Raw genomic sequence first — 27335 nt, forward strand, 5'->3', positions numbered from 1 at the left:
TGTGAGTTTGAGTTAATGAAAGAGTGCTCTCAACCTAAACTTAGGCACCTCTCAGAAATGTGCATTAGAGTCCTCAAAGCATTTCCTCTTGACTAGCAGCTAATTTTACATTTAGAAGCTTAGAGAATCTTGCATCCTTGTCATGAGGCTTTTGAGCTTTGTGTATTGCTGATAACATGAATGGAATCCTGGCTTGGTAGCAGCTTGTTCACTGCATGGCTTGTGATGTCATTTCCATGCATTGTCATGGGAGCAGGACAGCCTAGAAGCACGTGCTTGGGAATGGTGCAGCTCCAGCGCATTGGCTTGAAGTAGCCTTCCATCTTTCTTGGCCCCTAAGTTCTCCTATAGCCATGTTTTAGTAATGGGAGCTTACTTCTCCCTGTACCACTATAAACAGAAAATGCCCATTTGGCATGGCTGGTAATTTGGTGTTGGGAAGAACCCTTACCAACTTGGGTAAAACCCTGAATTCTCTCGCTCTTTGCCCAGTTCTTAGTTGCTGAGGTCACTGCTTCACTGGTTAGCTCCCTAATTCTTAACCGGTGGAACCAGATAGTCTCTCCTTTTTCCTTTTCTTCTGTTCAAGGGTTGGTTCCCAGGCCTGTTTTCCTCCTAACCTGCCGATTTGAACCTTGCAGAAGAGCTGGACAGGTGCTCTGCTGTGCCCTAGTACTATGGCAGTGTGCTAGGCCAGTCATGTAAAGATGTGGGTACACATCTGCCTCACGTGGCCTGGAGGAACTCCAGGTTAGATGAGGTTAGACCGACTGCTCATTGAGCCCTTGGGCTCCACCTTTCTCTGCTTCCCCAGTGTTGAGATTACAAGTGCTCACCACTACGCCCAACTTTTGAATGCAGGTCCTTGGGTTGCATTGCAGACATTTAATTGACTGAACTGTCTTTCTCCAGCCCCTAAAGATTTAATTTGAGCTGACTTCTTGCTTTCTCTACTGGGAATCCCAAATGAGTTGTAACACTAGTTTTTGATATTCTGAAGTAAGTGCTGGTGTAAGAAGTGTTAGCTCGAGGCTTCTCGAGTCTCAGTGAAAAGCTGTGGGTGGGCGTTTTTGTTTTTCCCTCTGGGTGTACCAGTTAGATCTGCAGGTGAAACCTGGGTATGTGTGTTTTGTCAATCTGGGCTCGTGTTTTGTGGGAGCACAAGAGAGCTCTGTGCTTGATAAATGGATCAATCAGCCTTGCTTGTCGCCTAACCTGCCCATTTGTCTTCACTCAAGCTCAAAGTGCTGCCTCCTAGTAAAGTCTAAATACCAAACAGTTTAGTTTAATCAGCTGCTCAGGTCAAGGGCAGCATCTGACACCAGCTTAGTTGTATCAGCCAGTTTGGCTCTGGGATAAGAATCTAGAGATACAGTGAAAGGGCTCTTGCAGTGAATGGGCTGGCCCCTGTGACAGTTAGGTTTCCACTTGTATGTGCAAGCCTGTGGCTAATGTGCAGCTGCTTACCACTTCGGTCTACACAAAATGAGCCACCAAGCTGTAACCAAGGACAAGGGAGCTGGTGCACACTGTCCAGGGACTTGTTTACAAAGCTGAGCTGCGTTTGGTTGGTACAGCTGCAAGGCTCTCATGTAGATGGACACTTCCTTTCCTAGGTCTTGGCCTTGGAAAGAATGCCAGCAGCATGGTCCTGGGAGTGCCCATTGCCACCACCTCTAACCCATGCTGACCTCAGCTGCTCCCTGGCTTCCAGGAAGTTGTGTACCCCAGGAGTATGCTCCCCAGGGCTAGAGTCTCCATCTCATTCTGTCTGCTCCCCTTCCTTTGCAGATCCAGTGCAGAGGAGGTCTTTGGGGATTAAACAAGAGAGAGAGGGTGGGGGGGGGGGAGAGGGAGGGAGGGGGATCTCCAATCCTTTTTTAAAAAGATTTATTATGTGTACAGTGTTCTGCCTGCATGTGTCCCTGCAGGCAAGAAGAGGACACCAGATCTCATTATAGGTGTTTGTGAGCCACCTTGTGGGTGCTGGAAATTGAACTCAGGACCTCTGGAAGAGCAGTCAGTGCTCTTAACCATTGAGTCATCTCTCCAGCTCCAGGAGGATCTCCAATCTTAATGTGTCACATCCATGTCACTAATTTCCTAACTTTCTAGGAGAGTCTCCTAAGGAGAGTCCTGAACACCCACCTGCCTCTGAGCAGCTGCTCCTGAGCCAGATCCCATGTACCCAGCTGGCTTGCTTCTCTGGAGCCTCTTTCCTGGATATTCACAAGAGAACTTGCGGAGCAGTGGTTATTCAGTGACATGGAGTTTTCAACTGATTTTTTTTTTTTTAATGAGAGAAGAACTGTCACTCCCATAGTCCAGTAGAGCCAGCTGCATGCTGGGAGTGACTGCCGCAGCCCAGAGGCCTTGCGGGGTGAAGGAAAGGGAAGTGGTCTGGAGGAAGCTTGCTGTGGCTGTTGGGGGCTGTGTTTGGAAGGCCCTGGTTATTGTACACAAATTGAATGGGTCTTTGTTGTGTCTCAGCTTCATGAAGTCATTGCTATTGTTTGGGTCAAAGTTGTGAAAGATAGCAAAACCCAATAAATAGAACCCTTCAGAATCTATTTACAGTGACTCCCCCCCTTTCCTTTTGCCCTTTTCTACCTCTAAATGTCACAATTATTGAAGGTTAAAGTTTTGGGAGCAACATGGACTAGCTTATGGGTGAAAACAATCCACTGGAGAGATGTGTGGACTCCACGGACCTGTATATACCCTTGGCCTCTGTTTTCACTCCCGGCCCAGTTGGAAGTTATTCAGAGTGCTGGCTACAGTCTAGTGTTACGTCATGGATCGAGACATAGTTGGCATGATTATAAAATCAGGATGATTCAGATTTTGAGAGACATTTGTGCTACTATAGTTGGGATCCTGGACAGATGCCATTGAATGCTGAGATGTTTTTAGGGACAGAATATAAGTGAGAATATTTTGGCCACATGGTCATTTACGGAGCTCTTGGTTCTGTCTATCAAAGGGGCAGGTCCCTAGCAGGGGTGGCGATGGCATGGAAACATACCCATCCCTGCCCTGCTTCAGAATGGCCGCCCAACCTCAGCAGACCTCCAGAACACCCAGAGGCTGATCCAGCTGCAGGTCTGATCCCTCTCACTACAAGCTCATATTCCTGTTGTCTGAAGCAAAGTTTCCTCTGCCTTTAAAACTAAAATCTGTCCAGAGCCATGGCCTATACTAGAAGGAATTTCCTGCTGCCTGTTACTCCATGATGTGTCTGGAGCTGTGGTTTATTGAGACATGGGTGATGGCTGCCACAGGTGTTCACTGTGTTCTTAACTGTGATGTATACTATCTTATGCTTTTCCGGAATGCAAGGTCATCCCCCACCCCCCACCTGTGTGAGACTGCTTGCATCTTACCGACTGGGGCAGACCTTTCTACGGGCCAACTTCAGCTGTCATCGTCAGGTCCAGGCTCTTAGACTCCTCAATCACGTGAGGTTGGTGTGCTGATTTCCTCCACATGTGCCTCATGAGTGAGCCCTGGCTTCTCAAGGTCTGGTAGGGAAGCAGTCTGTTACTGAAACAAGTCATCAGGGACCCCCTAGAAAGAGGACTATGGTCTGAAATGAGGTAATGGGGTTTTAACATCTTACTGTTCCTTTTTTCCTTTCCTTTTTTTTTCATTTTTTTTTTTGTTTTTCAAGACAGAGTTTCTCTATATAGTCCTGGCTGTTCTGGAACTCAAAGTATAGACCAGGCTGGCCTCAAACTCAGAGATCTGCCTTCCTCTGCCTTCCTCTGCCTCCCAAGTGCTGGGATTAAAGGGTGCACCCCCATGCCCGGCGAGATGTTACATTTTAATGTGTTCATTCTGGTCATTAGCCAGGCATATTGTGTGTGTGTGTGTGTGTGTGTGTGTGTGTGTGTGTGAAATAGAGAGGGGGTGAGGAGGAGAAGGGAGGAAGGTGCTGGGGGACCTGAAAAAGGGACTCACATCTTCTGGTAGATAATCAGAAAGCCAACACCCACATCTTCTTCTGTAGAATTCACTTTCACAAACTATCTTTGACATTTCAAATCTTACCCTCCCCGCCGAATCCTTCCTTCTGCTCCACCTATTTTTCTTCAGAGGTTCTAGAGAAAGGTGCAAGAGCTAAGTCAGAGTAGGAGGAGCAGGAGGAAGAAGCAACATTCTGCGAACTCAGACTGACCTTTTTTCTTCCTTTGGATAACCTACCTAAAGCATTGCTTGGGGATGCTGGCCTTAAGACCTCCTCTCCCTCACCGGGGAGGGTGGGGGCAGGAGAATGTACTGACCCTTGGCCATGTGTCTTACCACATTCTGGGTCATCCCTATTGTCCTCAAGGAGCATTCTGGAAGTATTTGCCAGTCTCATTCTGTGGTAGAAGAGCAGTTGGGCAAAATGAGGAAGATGTGCCTCGGGGACTGTCCTGTACTCACTGAACTCATTGGAACTTAGGAATAAAAAAGGTTGGGCTTTGTTGGTACTGGGAGGGGTACCAGGCCTTCAGAAGTTCACTCCGCACATCACACCACAGCATATTTGCTCTTGAGTAGTCAGTTCCAACTATGCCAAAACCCTGTGGTCTACAGCTCCAAATTATGGCCTCAGTGGTCACTCGACCTGCACAACGTAGACTTAGAGCTGCTGTTTATTCCTCCAAGCCAAAGATATGGAAAGAGAGGCCAAAGAGGGCTTTTCAAATAATTCCGGTGCGCTTGCTCTCCATATTGACTTGATCATGAGGGAGGGAAAAGGCAAGAAGGAAGAGGGTGACCCCAGGGCCAAATGGATCTCTATAGCCATGGCCAAAGCTGCCACTTTGGATGCTGAGCTGATCCCTGCTGGAAACCAGCTTGAAGGTGCATTCTGCAGAAATGCAGGGTTCTAAGTGAGCCAAGGCAGGAGAGGGTCTCTACCCTTGTCTCTGCCACTCCAGTCTGGGCTGGGAGGATGATGACCCGCCGGGTGTGGCAGTTCATTCCTGCAGTCTCAGCTCTTGGGAGGCTGATAAAGAGGGAGAATCACCATGAGTTTGAGACTTGCGTGGGCTACATGAGTTTTAGACCAGCCTGAGTTGCTGAATGAGTCTGTTTCAAGAAAACAAGCAGAAAACTCCCCCAGAAACTACAGTGACTGCTTCTATACTCCTGGAGACTTGGAAATGCCTCGGATGATCACTAAGCAATCTGCAGAACTCGAGCAGAAGCAGAAGCTGTGTAGTTAGTCACTTCCCTCCTCACACTGAGCAAGGAAGCCATACCGCAGGTGGCCAGCAGGGCTGTACAGATAGCATGGCTGTGTTCTGATGTTCTGGGTCGTCTTGGGACCAGGACACTGTTCTGGCACCTACAGCGTTTCTAGCACCAGGTGCTTGGTGATGTGATCCGGGAGGAAGTCTGGTGTCAGGGAAGGAGCAAAGGAGCACTGGAGGGGGAGTCAGGACCACTTTGCCTAGCTCTGCGGCAAGCTATCTTCGTCATAATGACTAAAACAAGGTGGGAGTGGAACTTTTTCTGGAAGAAATTTCAAAGTTCAATGTGTGTTCTGTATTCTGTGTCTCCTAAAGAGAAACACGTACTGTTTCTGAAGGCTGTCTCACCAGGAGACCTTTGGGAAACTGAGTGGCCTATTGACACCTTGTTCAGAGCAGGTAAAATGCCGAACCATATAGACTCCATCACCATGTCTTGTGATCCTGTGGCAGGGAGCTATCCACTCTCTCTGGTTTCCCATCTAGCCTTAAGGAGGAAGAAGAACAGATTCTGTGTGAGGTCAGAGAGGCCCAATCCTGTGACCCTCTCCACAGGGGGCACAGGCTATCTCTGGATTCTTGCTGTTGGCTCTAAGCATGGGTAGCACTGTGTGGGGTTCCCTCTGTTCTGTCCTGAAAGGCCCCACTTGTTGCAGAGAGTCTAGCTTCTTTCTGGGAGGGCCAGCTGAGATGGGGCCTTGGTCAGCCTGCTCCCAGCAAAGATGGCACTAGCTTGCTTTAGGTATGTAGTAGGCTCCTGGGCGGGGCTTCCCTATTTCTGTTTGCAAAAACACCATTAAAAAGTATTGCCTCTTACGTTGCTGAGGTCCGACTACAATGTCTGCATTTGATGGAGGAGAGTCAAGGCCTCAAAGAGGACCTCTGCCCAAAGGCAAGCAAAACACTAATAAGAATGCAAAAATCGAGCCACATAGACATCTCACTTGGTACCAGTGGCAGGGGAGCAAGCATATGGTGGGTGTAGTGATGCCTTGTCTGTCTGGAAGGCCCGTGTTGAGGAACCCAGGGGCTCTCAAGGCTACAGCTCATTCAGACGGCATTGGAATGTCATGGTCAAGGAGGTGGGAATGCATATAGATCATCAGTTCCTGGGTCAGAGGCATCTAGGAAGCGTGTTTCCACCAGGAACCAAGGCTGAGAAGGAGGGAACCAGAGAAAGTCTCCAGTCACCGAGTCTTCCTGCCCTCCAGCTTAGGTGGGGCTAGTCAGAGAAGAGGCTGGCAAAGGACTTCCTCAGGTTGCGGATGGTCTCGGCCTTGGCCTCATCTTCACTTGGGGTCCCTCGATGGGAGGCATCTGATGTGCTGAGGCTGTTCGTCAGAGACTGAGATTTGCTGAAACAGAAAGCAAGGTTTTGGGGATGGTTATGGCTGGGACTTCCAAGGGAATGAGTCTGGGGCTGGCCCTAAGGTTGGCTGAGCCCAGTCGTCAAAAGACGGTGAGACCAGAAACCAGGCATCGCAGTGTGTATGATGTTAGCCTAGAATTTGCAAGGTGGGAGGTGTTGCCTTCATTTTCTTAGGTATTGAAATCAGTATTCCCAGAGGCAAGTATGTGGCTTGGATAGACCTTCCAGCAAGAAGTAGGGAGCATGCACAGCTTCCATCCCCCCTCCCCACCCAATCCCAGGCTGCTCTGTAATTTATGGGGCTGTTTCAGCCTTAGTGGGCTGAGTCAGGCTCCAGTTATTCTCACAGAGTTCCCAGCATTAGCTGAGATGCCAGGCCGTCCCTGTTCCAGATCCTCAGCCGAGGGAGGCCCGTGGGCGTGTCTGTGAGGATTGCTCTGCTTGTTAATTAAGGTAGGAGGGCCTGGCCACTGTGGGCGGCACCATTCCCTGGACAGGCTCTGGGCTATGAGAGAGAGCTAGCTAAGTAGGGGTCAGTGAGCAAGTGAGCTAACAGCATTTCTCCATAGTTTCTGCTTCAAGTTCCTGTTTGAGGTCACTTCCTGATTTCTCTCAATGATGAACTGTGACCTGGAAGCTGAAACAAATCCTCTCCTCCCCTAAGTTGTTTAGAAAACAATTTTTCAAGATTTTTATTTGTATTTTATGTGCATGGGTGCTTTGCCTGCATGTATCTCTGTGCATTACATGCATGTAGAGCCCATAGAGGCCAGAAGAGGGTGTCAGATCTTCTGGAAATTGAATTACAGATGGTTGTCAGCCACTATGTGGGTGCTGGGAACTGAACCCTGGTCCTCTAGAAGGATGCTCTTAACCACTGAGCTATCCCTCTAGCTTTTCTAAAACTGCTTTTTGTCTGAGTGTTTTATCACAGCAACAGGAAACTAGAACAAGCAGGAAACTGATTTGCTTCAGTCACATAAATTTGGGTTTGTTACATTGCAAGTGGTGACTGATACAGGGATCTTGAGGATGTGGTGGAGCCTAATCTGTACTCTCCAAATGCTGGTCCCTGCTACACAAATGCCACTCTATAGGTCCACGTGCCCCTCTCTGAATTCTAGGCAAGGTTTTGTTCGGTCCTTTGTCTCTTAGTTCCTGACCCTGAGTCAGTAAGAATTAGGACACACTCTAATTCTACTCTCTGCCCATTCAGACTTCAAACACTTACTTGAGGTGGGGGTGAGGCGGTGCTGACTTTTGGGGCTCTTCACCCTGCTGGGAGGTGCTGCGGCCCTGCACAGGCGGCCGGGGATGTGAGCCGAGGCTGGCACTTGGCTTGGAGGCCTGGTTTGGAGAACTGCCACCAGATGCCCGGGATAGCTGTGGAGAACCTGGGGACCTTTGCTGCTGTGGAGAGCCTGACTGGGGGCTCACAGGCTGTTGGCCCTGTGGGGAAAGCCTCTGCTGGGATGGACTTCTAGATCTGGGAGGCTGAGGAGACTGAGCTTGACGAGAGCCGCCTACAAATAGAAGAAAGGGTTAAGTTTTAATTTGTTTTGGGAATAAATGTGGCTGTGCACTGAACACACATGTTTATATAAACACGTTGTTTATAACGGAAAACAACAGATGCCAGATCTCAGGGACGTGGTTAGGAACATCAGGAAACATCTCGATGGCAAGGGACGTAGCTCTGTTGGTAGCCTGCTTGTCTAGCATGCACAAAGCCCTCTAATTGATTTCCAGCGTGGCTAGGCATGGCGGTGCATGCCTGTAATTCCAATGTTCAGGAGGCAGATGCAAGAAGATCAGAATTTCAAAGTCATCTTTGATATAGAGAATTCAAGGCCAGCCTGGACTACGTAAGACCCTGTGTTAAAACAAAAACAGCCACAAGAAAGCATCCAGATAATGGAGTGTGGGCTTATTGTCATATGTTATGTTATGGTAACATTAACTGACCTGTTGACAGTATGTGCTAAGTAGACACCACTAAACAGAAAGAGAAAAAGCAGTTTCTAACATAGCATGTATGGTATTGTTTTGTTTTTTGTTTTTTGAGACAGAGTTTCTCCATGTAGTTTTGGTGCCTGTCATGGATCTTGCTCTGTAGACCAGGCTGACCTCGAACTCACAGAGATCCACCCGGCTCTGCCTCCCGAGTGCTGAGATTAAAGGCGTGTGCCATTGCCCGGCATATTTGTTTTTCATTTGAGCATTGATGTGTGGAGCCATATAATAAGGAAACACTGGAAAGCTGTACAGAGTGCAGGCAGGCCTCACACTCTGAAGCAGGGATGGGTTCATGGGGCAGTTGCATCAGGATAGGGATTGGACATGCCGTTATAGACAGAAATATGTTTTCTTAAACACTCAATGTGACTACATTTGGAGACAGGGTCTTAAAGGAGGTAATTAAGGCTAAAGGTGAGGTTTTGATGCAATAGGCATGGAGTCCTTATATGAAAAGGAAGAGGTAATTAGGAAGGGAGATATATAGAGTCAAGTGTAGTGACTTGCTTAGGCAGTTGAGGCAGGAGGATTGTGTCAAATTTGAGGCTAGTTGTGGCTATATGGTGAGTGTCAGTCCAGTCTGTGTTCAGAGTGAGACACTATCTCAAATACCAAGTCTTAATTCCCACTTGGTTTAAGACATAGTTCTCCCTCTCTTTCTAAAGAGAATGAACATAAGGAAATGGATTCTTGTCTCTGTGGAAATGAAGAAGGGAAGAGAAGGCCCTGAGGCAAATGGCAAGTCCCTCTGTGACCAAGGCAACAGCCCTTACTAACCACCAGGGGATGCTGGGTATTTCTAGAACATCTGCTTTCCGGAGAGGCTGGAGACTGAGCAGTAGTAGGGGTGGGAGACTTGAGAGAAACCCTGGGTGTGTAAGGAGAAGTTTCACAGTTTTGTATGCTGACCACTTTTGTGTTTTCTCAACCCAGCGCAGGTCAAACAAAATATCTGTTTTCTCCTTTTGTCTTAACCCCCCCCCCCAACCCTGGGTTGATACTATCTTGGAAAACCTGTGTCCTTGTTCAATAACTCATTGACTATTTCATGTGTTTCTCCTTTACCACTGGGATCCATCAGGAGATATGTTGGTTGTTTCTTACAGCTCTTTGGCAAAGCAAACAACTTAGTATTTTTTATTTGGGCATATACAGAAAATATTTTGTATATATAATGTTTTCCTAAGCACAGAATTGACCCTAAAAAGATAAAGTTTATTAAAAGAAAACTTCATGTTCACTGAGTTTGAAAATGAGTTCAAAACAAGTTAATAATGTGATTCTGTTATTTATAGAAACTGGTGAAAAACTTTTTAAGTTGGCCTAGTTATTTTCAGTCTGAGTGGTAATTCACTGAACATTTCCTTTAATTGCCTCAATTGGTTTTAAATTAATTATTTTTCAACTCACCCACATGGAGTTTAGCTACATGTTTCTAAAATAATCTCTCTTTATCAAGCTGCTTCTCCTCTGGGCCAGAGCTAGAATACACTAGCTCTCCGGTATTTATTTATTTATTTATTTATTTATTTATTTATTTAGGCATGGTTTCTCTATGTAGCTCTGGCTGTCCTGGAACTCACTCTGTAGCCCAGGCTGGCCACAAACTCACAGAGATCCGCCTGCCTCTTCCTTCCGAGTTCTGGGATTAAAGGCGTGTGTCACCACTGCCAGCTACTCTCTTCTTCTTCTTCTTCTTCTTCTTCTTCTTCTTCTTCTTCTTCTTCTTCTTTTTTTTTTTTTTTGGTTTTTTGAGACAGGGTTTCTCTGTGTAGCTTTGTGCCTTTCCTGGAGCTCACTTGGTAGCCCAGGCTGGCCTTGAACTCACAGAGATCCGCCTGGCTCTGCCTCCCGAGTGCTGGGATTAAAGGCGTGCACCACCACCGCCCGGCTAGAGTTTTTTGTCTTTTTTTTTCTCAGAGCTGAGGACCGAACCCAGGACCTTGCGCTTGCTAGGCAATCACTGGACCACTGAGCTAAATCCCCAACCCTACTCTCTTCTTTTTAAAGAGGTGCCACTCAAAGGTTTAAAGAGTTAGTCTTGCAAAGTGAGGGAAAGGCGGCGGCGGCGGCGGCGGGGCCAGCCAGGGCCTTGGCAGGGTGGTGAATATAGAGCCTGGGACCATTTGTAACTATTATTATTGCCAGGCAAAGGGGAGAAGGGCTTCGTGTGTCAGAAAAGCAGTCTCAGTTAGAATTGCTGGTGAGACAGCAGGTATTAACAGGAAGAGCCACATCATCGCCATTAGATGATGTACATTGTTAGCAGTGAGGACTGAGCCCTCTAACGGAGTCAGCGCCATCCTATGGGCAAGTGCTCATTACTCATCATGGAAGCTGTTATTTCCTTCATTGTCACTGGGGAATTGAGGTTCGAAGGGGTGTCACCACTCACCTAAACCTGAAGGGTGGTTCCGTGGAACTGGACTGAGCGCATATATACTATACTGCCAGGAGAGAACTACTGTTCATTATACAGGTTTGCTTCAGGGTTGTCTTAAAGGCCCCCAGAGCTCTGCGTGTTAGAGGCGTCACCCCGTTTGTGTCCCTCTGGGGATGAAGAGGATGGAAGGTAGGTCACTGGGGACCTAATCCCTCCCTCTCTGTGTCTCTGCTGCCACGAGTAACTGTCTTCGTCTGTGATGTCCCCTCTGCTGTGAATACTGTGCCGTCACAGGTTCCAAACACAGGGCCACGTGACTGGACCTCCGAAACAGGAGCCGATAAAGCCTTTCTCCTTTTAGAGTTGAGTTCAGGTGTTTCATCATGGGAACACAGGGGTGAACGTCTGCCATCTCTTTTTGTTGAAGTCTCCCCAATTTCCCCAGAAAAAAGAAGTAAACCAGCGCAGGTAAGAAGGATGGGTGGACAAGCCCTGTGTGTGGCTAGCAGGTTATTGTCCACAGAATGTTTCTGTTCTTAATGTAAAGGGTTCTGAGTTATTCGAGCTGTGGAGACTTGTCACTACAGAGAATAAAACAAACCTTTGGGAGAAAGACTCAGAAAGAAATGGGGAGGCTAACTTTGGCCTCTAGAATGAACACAGTTTGGGATATGTTATTATATGTCCCCCACCCCATGAGTGTGTGCGTGTGTATGTGCATATATGTATGCACAGGTACAAACCTGCATGAGTGTGTGTGTGTGTGTGTGTACATCTGTATGCACAGGTACCAACCTGCATGTAAAGGTCAGAGGTCAACCTCTGTCCTTTTTTTGACACTGAAACTCTCCGAGTGGGCTAGTTGGCAAACTAGCCTCAGATTCCCTCCATCTTCACCTCACCAGCTCTAGGATTCCTGTCGCACCCAGTCTGTTGGTTGTTTTGGAAGGTGGGCACTGGAGATCAGTCATGCCCTCATGCTTGGAAGGCACCCACCCACCCACCAAGCTATCTCCGCAGCTTCCCACTCCCTCTCTGGAGACAGGATCTCATACTGTAACCCAGGGTGGCCTGGCATTGAATTCACCTGGTAGTCTAGACTAGCTTCAAACTCACAGCAATCCTCCTGTCTCAGTTTCTTTTGTGCTGGGACTCATCATGCCTTGTTTGTTATATTCTGAGAAGACTATTTGACCACAGATACTGAGAATTAAAATGCTACCTAACTGGATTTTCACAAATATGGTAACTTTTAGTCTGTGGTTAAATGTAATTTTGACTATTGTGTATACATTTGGAGAATATTTGGGGCAGTCAATTCCAAAGGCATTTATATGGGAAAGTAAGCTAACCTGGATGATTATGTTAAGTAAATGGAGTAATGGGGAAAGAAAAGAAGGAGAGAAGGCTGAAAGGGATGGAGGGAAAGAGGGAAGGAGGAGGGCGCTTTCACATAGAGCTGTGGAAGAGGAAGCCATCTGGTGCCCAGGGCCCATTTCTCCCAAGAAGCAACGAATCTGCCGCTTTAATAGATGTGACTAGAAAGTTCAGGACAGGATGGAAATGCCTTCTGTCGAGATTGTAAGGAGGGCATCTCCATGCCAAGCTGCTCTGAAGCCTGATCTGGCCCAGAGCAGCCAGGCTGAGCACAGATCTGCTACAAGGGACTCGCTTGGCAGGTGTTCCCCTGGAGCCCGTGCGTGGGAAACCCTCCACACGTGACCTTCCTCCAGCAAGTCTTTAGCTATTCTCACGATTCTCCCCTCTCTTGTCGTCCACCCCGAATCCACCCTCTAACAAGCCGTGGCTCTTCTGGAGCAGATCAGGATGGTTCTGTGAAGGAACGGCAGCAGTTGCGGGTATAATGCCCTGGCTTCTTCTTCTTCTCTTTCTCACTATGGCTGGTTGGCTCACAAATGTATACTCAGGCACCACTAGTGGCTGGAAATAACATTTCCCAGAAGGTTTGAGCATCCAGGCTTGACAACCTGCCATCGTTCATTGTGCCTTCTGGGCAAAGCTTCAGTTTCCTACTTGGGGAAAAGGATACACTGATGTTTCCTCTGCAAAGTGGCTGTGAGGATGGAAATGGGGACAGAAGGGAAGGGCCCAGCACAGGGCCTTCCCTGCCCTTAAGGGGACAGCAGCCCTCCCAACTTCCTCATCCTGCAGATGGAGGAGTGTGCACAGCCCAAAGAGAAAGTATCAGGATGGATTGTCCAGACCAGCAGTTCTCAACCTGTGGGCCACAACGCCTTGGAGGTCGTCAAGTGACCCTTTCACCAAGTTTGCCTAAGACCATCAGAAAACACAGATATTTACATTATGATTCATAACAGGAGCAAAATTACAATTATGAAGTAGTAATGAAAGTAATTTTATGGTTGGGGGTCGCCACAACATGAGGAAGTGTATTAAAGGGCTACAGCATTAGGAAGGTTGAGAATCACTGCTCTAGGCTGTCTTCAGCAACACATTTTATCGACTTAGTTATTATTTAATCGCTCAGTGTCTATGCACACACCCTTGGGTCCTACCTTACTCCCTGTAGAGCAGTGGTTCTCAACCCTCCTTATGCCGTGGCCCTTTAATACAGTTCTTCATGTTGTGGTGACTCTCAAACATAAAATTATTCCATTGCTACTTCATAACTGGAATTTGCTACTGTGATGAACTGTAATGTAAATGGCTGATATGCAGGTTATCCAATATGTGACCCCCAGGGGGGCCATGACCCACAGGTTGAGAACCCAAACCCTGCCATTCCCGCTAGACTAGTTGGTCAACAGGTTCCCAAGAGCTGCCTGTTCCTCCCTTCCTCCAGGGCTGGAGCGACAGGCATGCTTGGCTGTGGCCAGCTTATTTACGTGAGTGCTGGGGATTTGAACTCAGGTTTGCACCGCAAGCACAGCGTTTCAGCGTCCTCATTGATGCAGTGTTTCTCAGTGGCTGTCCTGAGTCTTACCTTGTGGGGGTGGCCTTGGCTGCGGCTGTCCTAGCTGAGGACCCAGCTGGCCTTGCCCAGGAGATTTTGCAAGTTTAGTTTGTGGACCCTAGAGCGAGAGAAGAGAAAGGAAGCCTGTGGCGACAGTTTCCAGGTGGAAGTCAAGGCCTTACACAGTTTTGTTTTTGTTTTTTAAATATCACTGATGTAAGACCCCCGATGCATGACTCTTCAGTGGACCTCGTGAAGGATGCTGCATAAGCCCCTCCCTCCTGCTAGCTCCTAGAGTTCAACTCCTATCTCCGTGGCTATGAAGGGATGAAGAGTCCCTGTGGGAAAAGCAGGGACTGGGGTTGGAGGAGGATTTGAAACTCGCTTTTCCAGAAGGCTGGCCAGCTGGTACATTCTTTGGAGAGGGTCTGTAGTCCCTGGTGGGGCCTCTGCAGAGGCGGGGCGGGAGCTTGCCGGGTTGGGGAGCGGGGAAGCAGGAGACACAATAGTCTCTATTGACCTGTGCTGGGGAACACAGGACACATGTGTACATGTATTCTTGCACACACAGGCGCACACACCCAAGCTCAGGCCCAAGATGGGACACAGAAATCAACACTGTCAACAATCTGTGCAAAGGCTGATGGGACAGGAGTTTTCTTCCTGGGGGATTGGGGAAGGGGGCAGGGCTCCGGCTGTCCCCTGTCCCCACCCCATTCTGCCTGGGGTTATCTCCATTGGGTCCTGGGGGTTTTCATTCCGGAGCCACTAATCTCCTTTGTTCTCAAGGGGGCCTTACCCAAGGTCTCAGGGGTGAGGGCACCATGCTGCCTGGCACCAGGAGTTGGCTCATCTTGGAGACAACAAGGTCGGCCATTAACTGCTTGTCCTCTTCTACATGCTCTCCGATCAGGGGCATTGAACTATCCATGACCTGGGGGAGGAAAAGGAGGTTGAAGGACCTGAATTAAGACAGCTTGGCCTCGGGCTTCCTGTTCTGGGAGTGTTGACTCTGCGCTCAGAACAGAATGACCACTAGATGGCAATGTCCTCCATGCAAACAGCTCGGCTGTGCTCTTCCTGCTGCCTGGGTCCCCAGTAGACATCCCTTCTGTTTCCTTCCCAACAGACTTCTGGATTCAGTTCAACTCAGCCTCCACACGCTGGAGTCCAGCAACGTGACCAGGGCCGGGGAGCACGTGCTGACCTTTTCTGTACTTTTCTTTGGGGCGTCGGTCTCCGCCCCCTCATTTCCCACCCCAGCTTCCTCCTGGGGTTGGGACTGGCCCCCTGTCTTCTGGCCTAAGGTTGACGATGTCCTCAGAGCTGGGAACAGTAATGGGGCTCAATCACAACAACAACAACCAAAAATTGGACGCAGGCTGGAAGTGACCCAGGGTTTATGGAGAAGACAGAAGAGGACAGACAGTTGTTCTGGGGCCCCGGCAGGACGCAGTCCTGACATGAATCTCATTCCCTGGGAACCAGGCTATTCTTAAGGAAGAGGGGTGACAGTCCTGGGGGGTCATGTTGGTTTAGTCTACTTTTATAATAGATGGGGAAACTGAGGCTCAGAGACGAGAGCCAGTGGGCCAGGTGATCACTAGGCACAGGCAGCTGACAGTCTTGAGGGAACACAAAGTCTTGGTAGACCTGTGACAGAGCTGTGCTGGCTACCTCTCTCCTCTCCTGCAGGAATCCAGTTTTCCTCTGTCACCTGCCTCACCCTGTCAAACCGTCTTTGCCCTGTGCCCAGCTCTGGGGTAATCAGACAGTCTCATTTCCAGATCCTGTACCCAACTCTCTGTACCCACCCCTCACCTAGCCAACTCCTTATCCATCATGAAATACCTAGTCAGCCCTCCCTTCCAGAAGCCCCTTCAGGACCCCACAAGTTCCTAGGAGCCCCTCTGTATCTGTGTCTTTGCGGAGCTCACATGACTGTCCCTTTGGAGAGCTTAGTCCCAGAACTATCATTTGCCATCTGGAAGCCCAGGCAGTCAGGGGTGTCCTGTGCTCACCCTGGGAAGGCACTGACAGTACAGTTTCACTGGGCACTGGTGAGATATGGGGCAGTATTCTAAGAGCCAGGTATAGATGACGTCAGTTCATCTTAGAGCAGCACTTTGCTGGCCGGGGATGTGGCTCTCTGGTAGAGTGCTCTCTTAGCATGTTTGGGGCTTCACTTCCATCCCCAGCACTATAACCCCGGCATTCCGGAGATGGAGGCAGGGACAGGAGATGTTCAAGGTCTTCCTACATATCGAATCTGAGGGCAGCCTGGGCTACATGGGACCCTATCTCACAACAACAACAATCTTTGAGGCTTATGGTTATTCTGATTATCCTCACCAGAGTGATGAAACCGAGGGTCAGACTGGGAAGTTCTAGGGCAGCAGGGATCTTCTCACCAAGCACTGGGTGGCTCTGTGGTAAGGCTTTGGATGAGGCAGCCTGGTTCCAAGCCTGTGTTCTGCTATGGATGTACTGGGGGAAGTCTCTTGTCTTCTCTGGGTATACTTTTCATCAACTAAGGGTTCAGGCAGCTGCTAACACCCTCCTGGCTGTAATTTTCAGGGAATTGTGGGTACAAGCACCCAGTGTGCCTCGGGGGACTGAAACACAAACCAGGGCATGGGTGTGGATCCCAGAAGGTCCTGTAAACTGTCCCTAAATGGAACTCCTGCCTGGGTCACAGGCAGTCTCCACCAGCAGTTACAGCTGTCCTAAGGCCTGTCCCCAAGGGTCCTGGGCTCCTAGCACCCAGCCTGTGGTTCTGCCTCCCGTCCTGCCCGCTGCTTTGCCCTGGACTGTTCCCCACATTCTCTGCAGTGGAAAACAGACACGACACAGAGCTGGACCTGGAGTCCCCATAGTGGACACGGCCAAAGGAAGTGGACGGTCACTCCCCCCAGGGAAACATTTTTTCCCAGAGAGCAAGGTCATCCCCTGGGCCAGGTCAGAGAGGACAAGGTTCAGCGTGTTTCCCCTGAGCACCCTCACTGAATGTGCCACACAAACGCTGTGCCCGCACACAGAGGTGGCTGAGAGACAGTGTTTTTGGATCTCTGCTGCCTCTTTCCCCTTACTGGGAAAAATACATTTTTTTTTTTATTCCTAGGAACAGGTTCCCTCTCTTCCTGATCCCATCCCAAACCCCGAAGGAAAATAATTCCCTAATGTTTCTGAGGAAAAAAACCCCAAATCTGAAAGCCATCTTTTTTATTTGTTTGAGATTTTTCTGGAACATTTTTGAAAAGTTGTTTTCTTGTGTTTAGAAGACCCAAAGTGGCTTTTTTGTTTGTTTGTTTTTAAATGTGAAGTGTCCTTTATTCCTGACCTCCTCCCAGCCCCTAAGTGTCTGGAACTGGGGCCTCTGGGTATAGACAGCTTTTTGTGAAAGTGGAGGGATTTCAGAGACGAGCTCACTTGCGTGCGTGTGTGCGTGCGTGTGTGTGTGTGTGTGTGTGTGTGTGTGTATGTGTGTGTGTGATGTGTGTGTATGTGTGTGTATGTATGCATGTATGTGTGTATGTGTGTGTGTGTATGTGTGTGTGATGTGTGTGTATGTGTGTGTGTATGTGTGTGTGTATGTGTGTGTGTATGTGTGTGTGGTGTGTATGTGTATGTGTGTTTATGTATGCATGTATGTGTGTATGTATGTGTGTGTGTGATGTGTGTGTATGTATGTGTGTATGTGTGTGTGATGTGTGTGTATGTGTGTGTATGTGTGTATGTATGTATGTGTGTGTATGTGTGTGTGTATGCATGTGTATGTGTGTTTATGTATGCATGTATGTGTGTATGTATGTGTGTGTGTGATGTGTGTGTATGTATGTGTGTATGTGTGTGTGATGTGTGTGTATGTGTGTGTATGTGTGTATGTATGTATGTGTGTGTATGTGTGTGTGTATGCATGTGTATGTGTGTTTATGTATGCATGTATGTGTGTATGTATGTGTGTGTGTGATGTGTGTGTATGTATGTGTGTATGTGTGTGTGATGTGTGTGTATGTGTGTGTATGTGTGTATGTATGTATGTGTGTGTATGTGTGTGTGTATGCATGTGTATGTGTGTGTGTGTGTGTGTGTGTGTGTGTGTGTGTGTGTATGTGTGTGTGTGGTGCTGAACCAAGAGAGGAGGGAAGCATTTCATGTTCTTCTTTTCACGTTTTAAAGATTTATTTATTTGGTTTGTATGAGTGTTTTGCTTGCATGTATGTATGTGTGTGCATATTCCAGATGGCTGTGAGCCACCATGTGGATGCTGAGAACCAAACCTAGGTCCTCTGCGAGAGCAATGAGAGCTCTTGACTATAAGCCGTCTCTCCTGACCCCTGGGCCTCACTCCTAATGGGATAGCAGCCCTCTCCTACTCTGCTGACGCATCTGAGCCCCATTCACCTGTCTTAGAGCCAGGTGCCCAGAGTGAAGAAATGAGTGTGTGTGAGTCCCAACCAGTCATATCTAGTGTCCTAGCGAGGAAAGGCAGTGTTGGGTGGTTTGCCAGGAGCTGTTGATGTCCCAAGTGAAGAGGCCCTTGACTCACATCTGTTCTGGGAATGGTCAGAGGAAAAGTGGCGTCTGACTTGAGGTGAGGACGCAGGCCTGCATAGAGATGCCCATTTACCTGGCGGTAGCATCCAACCTTTCTGGGGGCCCAGCTAGTGAGACTGTCTCTGGTCCTGGGCTCCCACTGCCAAGGCAGCCTTTTCCTGACCTGGTGGTCCACCTTCCTGCATTCCACACTTCTGCCCATTCAGTTACCTGCTGCTGTTTGCTTGTTGGTCCTTGGGCAGTCGGGCAGACATGCGGGACTGGAGGACTGGCTGGCTACTGAGGTCATCCCAGCCATGTGCCTCTCTGTAGCAGCCCACACCCGTGGAGAGGCAGCTGCAGGGGAGGGTGGCCGCAGGGCTCCCTTCACGTGTCTGGGCCTGGTGTCAGCCCATTCCTCCCTGATAGGTTGAGAAGTGAGGCCCATAGAAGGAGTGAGCTGAAAGGACCATGCATGGCCATGGAGCTGGGAGCTGGGAGTGGAGGGGAGCCCTGAGGCCGCAGGGATGTTTTAGGTTAAAGCTGCAGAACTGTTGGAGGCTGGGAGGGGAGAGGAGAGGGAGCCCCTGAGGAGGATAGGAAGGGGTTGTAGAGGGAAGAGGATACTGCGGGATGGAGAGATGCATGGCTGCAGAAGGGTCTTTGGAGCGAGTGGTTCTGGGTCCCAGTGCCCATCTGCGAACATCTCTTACAACTCTATTTCTGGAATTCATCTGTCCCTCCAGCCACACCCTGTACAACGGTGTCCCTTTGCTTCTCTGTTATCTTCTCTTGCAAATTCTGTATCTGCTGTGTTCAAGGCTGCCTCAGAATTTCGTTTGTTGAAAGAACTTAAGAATGGAACCCTGCACGGTGGGAAAGGAAGTGCATTTACGTCATATCCTTCAACACCGAGGACACTGGACACTGGCACAGAATCTTGTGGACACTTAGCTTGACATGTTAGGAAAAATGGTGCCCTGAGTTCTGAACTCTGAGGTCAGAGTGCTGAGCAGGAAGGCTCCCTCTGTTACTGCAGCCGAGGTGGGTGCGTGAAGCACTCTGGGAGGGGCTCCCTATGCCCTGAGCTACATGTGGCAGGCCAGGAGCCAGGACATGGCTGCCGTGCTGGGGGTCATCTTGGAGTTTTTCCTGCTGGGATGGTCCAGGCTGGACCCCCCTGCTCCATTCCTCACCTCGATGATATAATCTCTGCCATCCTTGCTGTGGACAGCCTTGACAGCACATATGTCTAGGCCACCGAACATTTCGGAGCAGCTGTCCACCCATAGCCTGTACCTGCAAAGACAGACAGACTGACAGTGAGCATGGGGTAAGAAGCAAGGCAAGAGGTCAGAAGGAGACAGGAGTGAAGGAGGACCAAGGACGGACACGCAGGAAGCAGGGAGAGAGGATGGGGAGGGACGGGGTAAGAACCAAGAGGTCTCAGAGACCCAGGCCACCCTTTTGCTGCCCCAGGACCTTGGCTCTGCAGCAGTATGAAGCTTGCCTTGCCCCAATCCAGAGCCATCCGGACACCCAGCCACCCCTGCAGCCCTTTTCCCTTGGGAAAGCTATTTGAAGGGCTCTAAAAATCCCTCCAGGCTGCCCTCCCTGCTCAGAGCCCCAGCCAGACAAGAGCCTGTAGGGGACAAAGGGCCTTATTCTCCCCAGAGCAGGGAGTAGGGGGCAGGGGGGGTGGGGGGCAGGGGAGAGTGGGGGCAGGGGAGAGTGCAGGCAGGGGAGAGGGGGGCAGGGGAGCGCCTTCAGACAGCTCCTGACTTGCCTGGGGGCCTGGCCCTCTGGACCAACTGCTTTTGTTCCTATTCCAGTGACTGACAGCTGCAGGGCCAGTTTGCTTTGCTGGGGACAGATCTGGGCTGTGAACTTTGACCCTACGACAAGGGGTTGGTTGTATCTGGGGAGATCTTCTGGGCATGCACTTGGCTTTCCTTGTGGACTGGATTTGGGAGTCACAGGGGACTTTGTCAATGTTCCTGCTTCTCTCCCCACTCTCTAGGGTCACACGGGACACTCCAGCTCTCAGATCTATTTGTGTGTTTGAGCCATGTGACCTGGAATGGGGAGCAGCACGCATGGCTGACGATTTCCAAGAACTCACTCACTGATCCTATCAACCCCGGCCCACTGAGGCCCAAGAGAAGGGCTCTCTCCAAGGTTACGCAGCAGTGCAGTAACACGGTTGTGCTCCTCTAGATCTCCAACTGGAGTCCAGCCTCAGTCTCTCATCCAGCTGCAGCCAGGAGCATGTTGGGAGTAGAAGGCGGGATGAAGACCCATTCTGTGCCCGGCAGCCTAGCTCCTCATTCCTTCTCATCCCAGCACCACTGCTCAAGGAGGGAGGGTTGAGTTCAGTTTTTCAGATGAAGAAGCCGAGGCTGAGAGAGTAATAACTAACAGGCTGGCTTCCAATCTGTGTCCAAGTTTAAGTAAACATGTTGGGTAGGAGCACATGTATACCCTCGTGAGTGGCAGGTCCAAAGTGGACCTTGGGTGCTGTTTCTCAGGAGCCTTCTACCTTGATTTTTGAGACAAGGTTTCCACTGAATGTGGAATGTGCGGGCGAGGGAGCCCTAGGATCCTCCCGTCTCTTTCTCCCCAGGGCTGGGATCACAGCTGCATGCTTTCATACCTGCCTGGCTTTTCCATGTGTGATCTGGGGATCGAACCTATGCCCTCATGCTTGTGTGGTAAGTGCTTTATGGACCGATCTGTCTCCCCGGCCTGTGATCTGGATGTTTGCTATTTCCTTAGTGATTTTGGATGAGCCTCTCCTTCCTGGTGCCTCAGTTTCCTTTATTTGATGCTTCTTGTTCTTGGGACTCACAAGGATAGCAGAGGCCATGTACCTACAAACGGCCAGCTTCTGGGCTCTACCCTGTGTCATTGGGAGGCCTCTGCCTATTTTCAATGCTTCATACAACGCTCTGACCCATGTGCAGCCACATTTGGCGACAACGTTGATCCTTGGGGCTTTGAGAGGCTTCTGGGGGCCAGGTGTTAGAGCTACTGTACTTGACGCTGGTGGCTGACTCATGGGACACAACGTGCTCAAGGAGCACGATGCCTGAGACACACTCATGAGTCAGGCTCTTCTCATGAGAGATAGAAGTCTAGACTTAGGACTGGAGGCAACTGGTTTCCAGGGATTGTTTTCAAATGATGAACATCTAGGTCATGTGTGTGCATTATCCCAGGGGCCAGGAAATATGGGAAAGGTCCCCCTTCAACCAGGTAGACTAGCACTAAGCAAACTGAATGAAAATCGCTCAGGAGTCAAGCTACCCCACAAGAGGTGAACCACATAGGGCCTGGGCCTGCTTAAGGGACTCCAGGGGCTTTGGGACTATAGGAATGGGACTGGGGGTTCTGTCCAGGCCATGAGCACAGCTCACGACTGTCTGAGGGACAGTACATGCTAGGTTGAGCAGACCCTGTCCTATGAATGTTCCTGTGCAGTCACCCCTGTGGATGGTGGTGTGCTGTAGATCTCCACCATAAACTTCTGAGGAGAGGTAAGACTTCCTGGGAAAGACATGAAGAAGAGGGCACCGGCTGTCCATGAGTGCCCCCCGTGGGAGGGGTGTTCCTGGTACTTGGTACACCCCACAAGACCAGCCAGTACAAGGGAGTTCCCAGATGGAAGCTGTAGCAGCAGATGGGCTAGGACTGAGAAGGGCAGGTACCCACCTTGGCAGGGCCTGTGCTGGGGTTAGCCTTCCACCCTGGCAGGGACCTGTGCTGGAGTTAGCCTTCCACCCTGGCAGGGGCCTCTGCTGTGGTTAGCCTTTCTGATGGCATGCAAACTTGCTTTCATCTTCTAGCTGAAGAAGTTCAGAACTGTCTCTTAGCTTATCTAGAAGGGGCGGGGGCATTCACCTCGGGTCGTCTGGCTTTCTGAGCTTAGGGACCCTGAGCTGGGATTTCATAGGGCCAGGGCTGATGTCTCTCTTCCCCACCACTTTCTCCAAGGCGCAGCTCTAAGACCAGCCTGCAGTGAGTGCCTGTGGCATAGCTGTAGAGACAAAGGAGAGCTGGCTCCTTCAGGTTCTCACCCATTCTTTAGGATGAAACGCTGGCACCCATTCCCTCAGGAACCACTCCCAGCCTCTCCTTCCCTAAATTTCCCTGGGTGCCCCTTCTCCTTCCTGTCTCAAGGGTTGAGGGCACGCTGTCCTAGCTTTACTGCATTCAGCTACAACTGTGCCATCCCTCAGACAAGTGGGGAAGATGGCTGTCGTTAGCGCCGTGGGGCCGTCACTTTCCCTCCTACTGAAGACTGCTCAGCATGCAGTGTTACCTCCCTTCCCGGGTCTCGGCCACGGTTGCTGCAGAGGTTGGCCCCACTCCACCCTTTAGAGTAGAAACTGGCCATAGGTTTTGTCAAACACGGACCTGCAGCCTTCTCAGCCAGTGATTGGCTTAGGGGCCATCATATGACCCAAACCCCCGGCTAAGCAGCCAATAAGGTTCTATTCCAGGCTTTTGGATAAATGAGGGGAAAGATGCTTTCTTTCTGTCAGACTTGACACTGAGGCTTTAAGTCAGGTGATGCTGTGAACCGTTGTTGGAGAAAGTGTGATCCAACACAGCCATGAAAGAACTGATTTCAATGGAGCAGGTGGAGGTGGGGTCTTAGGCCTCTCCTGAAAGCATGCCTCTCAAGTTTTCATCAACAAAGGCTAATTCCCAAAGCGCAGACTAATACGCTCTGTTCTGGTGCTTGCTGCTGACCCGCAGTTCTTAGAGGAGAGAATCAGTGCCCCTTGCCTTGGTCTCTTTACTGCTCAGCATACTGTGGCATGCAGCAGGCTCTAGTGTCCAGTGGATTCCCAGGGAAGGTGTGTGTGTGTGACTTGTACGGAGAGCAGGGCTCAGCCCTCCCTCAGCTGAGGAGGCCACACAGCAGTGCTTAAGAGGACAGAGACCTGTAGGTCCCTCAGCCACAGTGCATCCCAAAGCACTCACAATTTAAGTGGCTTTTCTCTCTTCATATGGTCTGAGGAAGGCCCATCTCCATTTTTATGATGTTGTAATAAACATGCTTTCTCCCAGTTATCTGCAAATGACTGGGGACTGGTGAAGGCTTCAATCTCCCTTACTGAGGCAGCAGGGCAGGACCCAGAAGATCCCTGGGCTTGAAGCCAATACCTCAGTGTTCCACTGTTACCTCCAGAGCGCAGGGCAAACCACTTCCCTCCTCTGAACTCGTACCATCTGCAAGTGTTATTTTGACAGGTGCCCTGCTGTTGCTGCTGACCATCAAGAAGAGCAAACGGGGAAGTGGCTGGAGTACCTTTCTCCTGGATGCTGGCGCCTCTCTCCACACGCCCTTTGTCTCTTACCTCTCTGTCATGGCCACCTGCTCCAGCATGGCAGAGCCTGTGTTGGCCTTCCAGTTTCCAGAGATGGAGGTTCTCCTGGGTTAGAACAAACCATACATTGAGGTCATTAGGGATGTCTGTCACTCATCTGCTGTCCTTCTTCACTTTGGTGGTTAGGAGATGTTTCAAACATCTGGCCCATATACACATGTGAGTGTGATGCCCACAGAGTCCAGAAGAGGGCATCAGATGCACAGAAACTGGAGTGACAGAAGCCCATTAACTGCCATCTGGATGCTGGGAACCAAACCCTGGTCCTCAGCAAGAGCAATAAAATGCTCTTACAGCTGAGCCATGTTTCCAGCCCCCAGATTAAGATCAAAAATTTAAAAGGCTGTCGTCACCTCAGATAAAATGGCACAAGCTTTGGTCCTACAGTGTCCCCACTCCAGATCCCCCATGCTAAGGCTTGACCTTAGCATCTGATGGTGCTATTGGGAGGTGTGGGGACCTTTAGCAAGTGATGGGGTGGGGGGAGGAAGTTAGGTCTTGGGGGTCATGAAGGGACCCAAGTCCTTCTTGCCTCTTTCTTGGCTTCCTGGCCACCATGAGGTGAGTAGCCTCCATGACTGTATTACCACAGGCTCAAAGCAATAGGGACAAGTAACCATGAGCTAAAACCTGTAGAACTGTGAGTCTGAACAAACCTTTCTTCTTTTTAAGTTGATTGTCTCAAGTATTTTGTTATAGTAATGGAAAAATGCATATACGTGACCTCTTGCTTTTTTTTTTTTTTTTTTTTTGAGGAGAACTAGAGAAGTGTACCACTTGGTGATTCTGGAATTTTTTTTACAGGTTTTAAAATATAGGGAAAAAAATGATCTTAGGAAGGAAGTGATTACTTTCCCATGTTGAAGAGTTGGGAAGGCTTTGTGACCTCTGCCTGCCTTGCAGCCACGGCTACCCCCCTTCTTGGTGCTCGCCCACGCATGGCTCCTGTCCCACACACTCACTTTCCCCTTTGCCCCTGGCAGCCTCTGTTACCACCTTTCCTTCCCAGGTCCTTGCTCACCTTTCAGGCTTCATTTGAACGTGGCTCCCGTGCAGCACACCTTCCTAGACTCACATGGACTGCCCTGCCCTGCTTCCCTCTTCCCCCTTCTCCTTGGCACTGTGCTCGGGAGTGCTCATCTAACCTGTCCTGATGGAGGAGAAGCCCTAAAAACAGGGAACATGCTTTGCTCCATCCCCTGGGCACACAATTCCAATGGGACTCAACATGCAGTAGGTGCCCAGTAGCTACTGACTGGGTGAGGGGATGATGTATGCTGGGGAGAACCCGGGACACATTTGGACCCCTGGAATCCAGTCCCCAATTAAACGCTCTATTTTATAAGTGCCTTCATCATGGCGTCTCTTCACAGCAACAAAACAGTCACCAAGACACAGCCCATCTCTGAGGAAAGCCAGGGCAGGATCTTAAGCAGGAAGCTGGGAGCAGGAACTGAGACAGAGATCACAGGGTGCTGCTCTTCAGTTACCTTTCTTCTACAGTCCAGGCCCATCTGCCCAGAGATGGCACCACCTGCAGTAGGTTGGGTCCTCCTCCACCAATTAGTAATCAAGAAAACGCCCCACAGACACAGCAACACGGCCCTTCTGATGGAGGCGATTCCTCCACAGGGTCCCTCTTCTCAGCTGTGCCTCGGTTTGTGTCAGGTTGACAGAAACTATGACAACAATGCTCGCAGGGTCAGCCTACATCTGGCTACGGATTAGTCTAAGAGTGGAAAGCTGCATCCTCCTTCGGCTGTTCACTTCCTGCCTTCACTACCTTTGAGCCATAAGACTGACATGGTAAATTAGCAATGGATATGGACTCCAGGGAAGCCAAAGGATTCCCAGGGTCACTGGATGTGGCCCCAGAGTGTATCCACTGAGATGCACCCTGGCAGATGAACAGCATTTGGCATAGTGAGTTGGTGGTGGGAGAAGAGAAGGACCGATGGACACTGTGGTTCTAGCATTGTCTAGTAATAGACCATGGGCAGCATCTCCGAGTCTTTAACTTCTTCCTTGGCAAAATGGGGATAATTGTAGACCTTAGTGGGGTCCTGTGTGAGTGAGAGGAAATATTCCCATCAACTAACTCCTCAGCACAAATGGGCTGCACTGTTATTTTCAGCAGGAGAAGATAAAAAAATAAGAAGGCATTCCAAGGGCTGAAGCAGCAGGAACTCAAGCCAGATTGCTCTCGTTCCAAGAGGACGATACTGGGAGGGCTGGTACCGGAGGACAGCTTTGGGCATCTGAGATTTGTGTCCAAGAGCTTCACAAGCATCAGCTTGTGTCAGCCCCACAGAACTGAAGGAGATGGCACCAGTGTTATCCTTCTCTCTGAATGGCAGATGCCCCCAAACTATACTCCACAAACCCTTGACTCCCTGTACAGAGCTCATGGAGCTCATCACACATGTATGGAAGGGCCTGTGCCACTGACTTGAATGAGATGATACCAGAAGGATATAGGATGGAATGGATATTGTGGTCAAAGCATCTGTCTATACTATAATCACTTTTATTTATCTGGGCTGATGTAAGAGAGGACCATTAACGGTGTGATTTATAAACAACAACTCATTCTGATGGTTCTGGAGACTTGGAAGTCCAAGTTCAAGTTGCCTAAAGATTCATGTTTAGTGAGGACCCATTTCTTAGTCTATGCCTTCTTTTTTTTTTGGTTTTTCGAGACAGGGTTTCTCTGTGTAGCTTTGTGCCTTTCCTGGAACTCACTTGGTAGCCCAGGCTGGCCTTGAACTCACAGAGATCCGCCTGGCTCTGCCTCCCGAGTGCTGGGACTAAAGGCGTGTGCCACCACCGCCCGGCAGTTTATGCCTTTTTACTGTGTTTTCATGCAGTGGATGAAGCAAGGGATCCCTTTGAGTTCTTTTTTTTTTTTTTTTTTAACTCCCTTAACTGTTAACTTGATACAACCTAGAATCAAATCAAGTCTGAGAAAGGCATTTCAGTTGAGAGACTGACCAAACCAGATTGGCCTGTGAGCGTGTCTGTGGAAATTGTCTTATTGTTAACTGATGTAGGAGGGCCCAGCCCACTGTGGGTGGCACCATTCCCTAGAGAGGTGGTCCTTGGCTGTATTAGAAAGCTAACTAAACATGGGTCTATAGGTCAGCCAGCAAATAGCATTTTTCCATGGTCTCTGCTTCAAATTCCTACTTGAGTTCCTGCCCTGACTTCCCTCAGTGATGAAAGTCAAAATAAATTCTTTTCCCCTTAAGTTGCTTTTGTTCAGAGTGTTTTAACACAGTAACAGGATGGAACTAGAACAAGCACTGATTGCTTTCTGGAAGGTTCTACCCTCTTCCTAAGATTATCACTTGGGAGGTGGTGGACTTTCAATATGAATTTGGGGTGGGGGTATATAAGTCCAAATGTACAACCTTGGAGGTAGAGGGAACGTTTCTGGCCTGAGAAACTTGGGACAAGA

At 49.5% G+C, this 27335-nt stretch overlaps 1 protein-coding gene across 2 annotated transcripts in view; it reads right to left on the bottom strand.

Moving 5' to 3' along the window:
• Positions 1-3722: 3722 nt before the first annotated feature.
• Positions 3723-27335, bottom strand: part of Syn3 (synapsin III) — a 439566-nt gene continuing 415953 nt past the window's right edge. For both annotated transcript variants that reach the window (XM_028883656.2, XM_028883658.2), the window contains exons 9-14: positions 23849-23923; positions 19679-19781; positions 14746-14880; positions 13977-14064; positions 7844-8135; positions 3723-6598 (exon numbers count right to left, since the gene is read on the bottom strand). In XM_028883656.2, coding sequence (XP_028739489.1) covers positions 6466-6598; positions 7844-8135; positions 13977-14064; positions 14746-14880; positions 19679-19781; positions 23849-23923 — 826 coding nt within the window. In that variant the 3' untranslated portion in view covers positions 3723-6465. The remainder of the gene's footprint in view (positions 6599-7843; positions 8136-13976; positions 14065-14745; positions 14881-19678; positions 19782-23848; positions 23924-27335) is intronic.

This window comes from Peromyscus leucopus, chromosome 18 (assembly GCF_004664715.2).
Source record: "Peromyscus leucopus breed LL Stock chromosome 18, UCI_PerLeu_2.1, whole genome shotgun sequence".
Taxonomy (NCBI): domain Eukaryota; kingdom Metazoa; phylum Chordata; class Mammalia; order Rodentia; family Cricetidae; genus Peromyscus; species Peromyscus leucopus.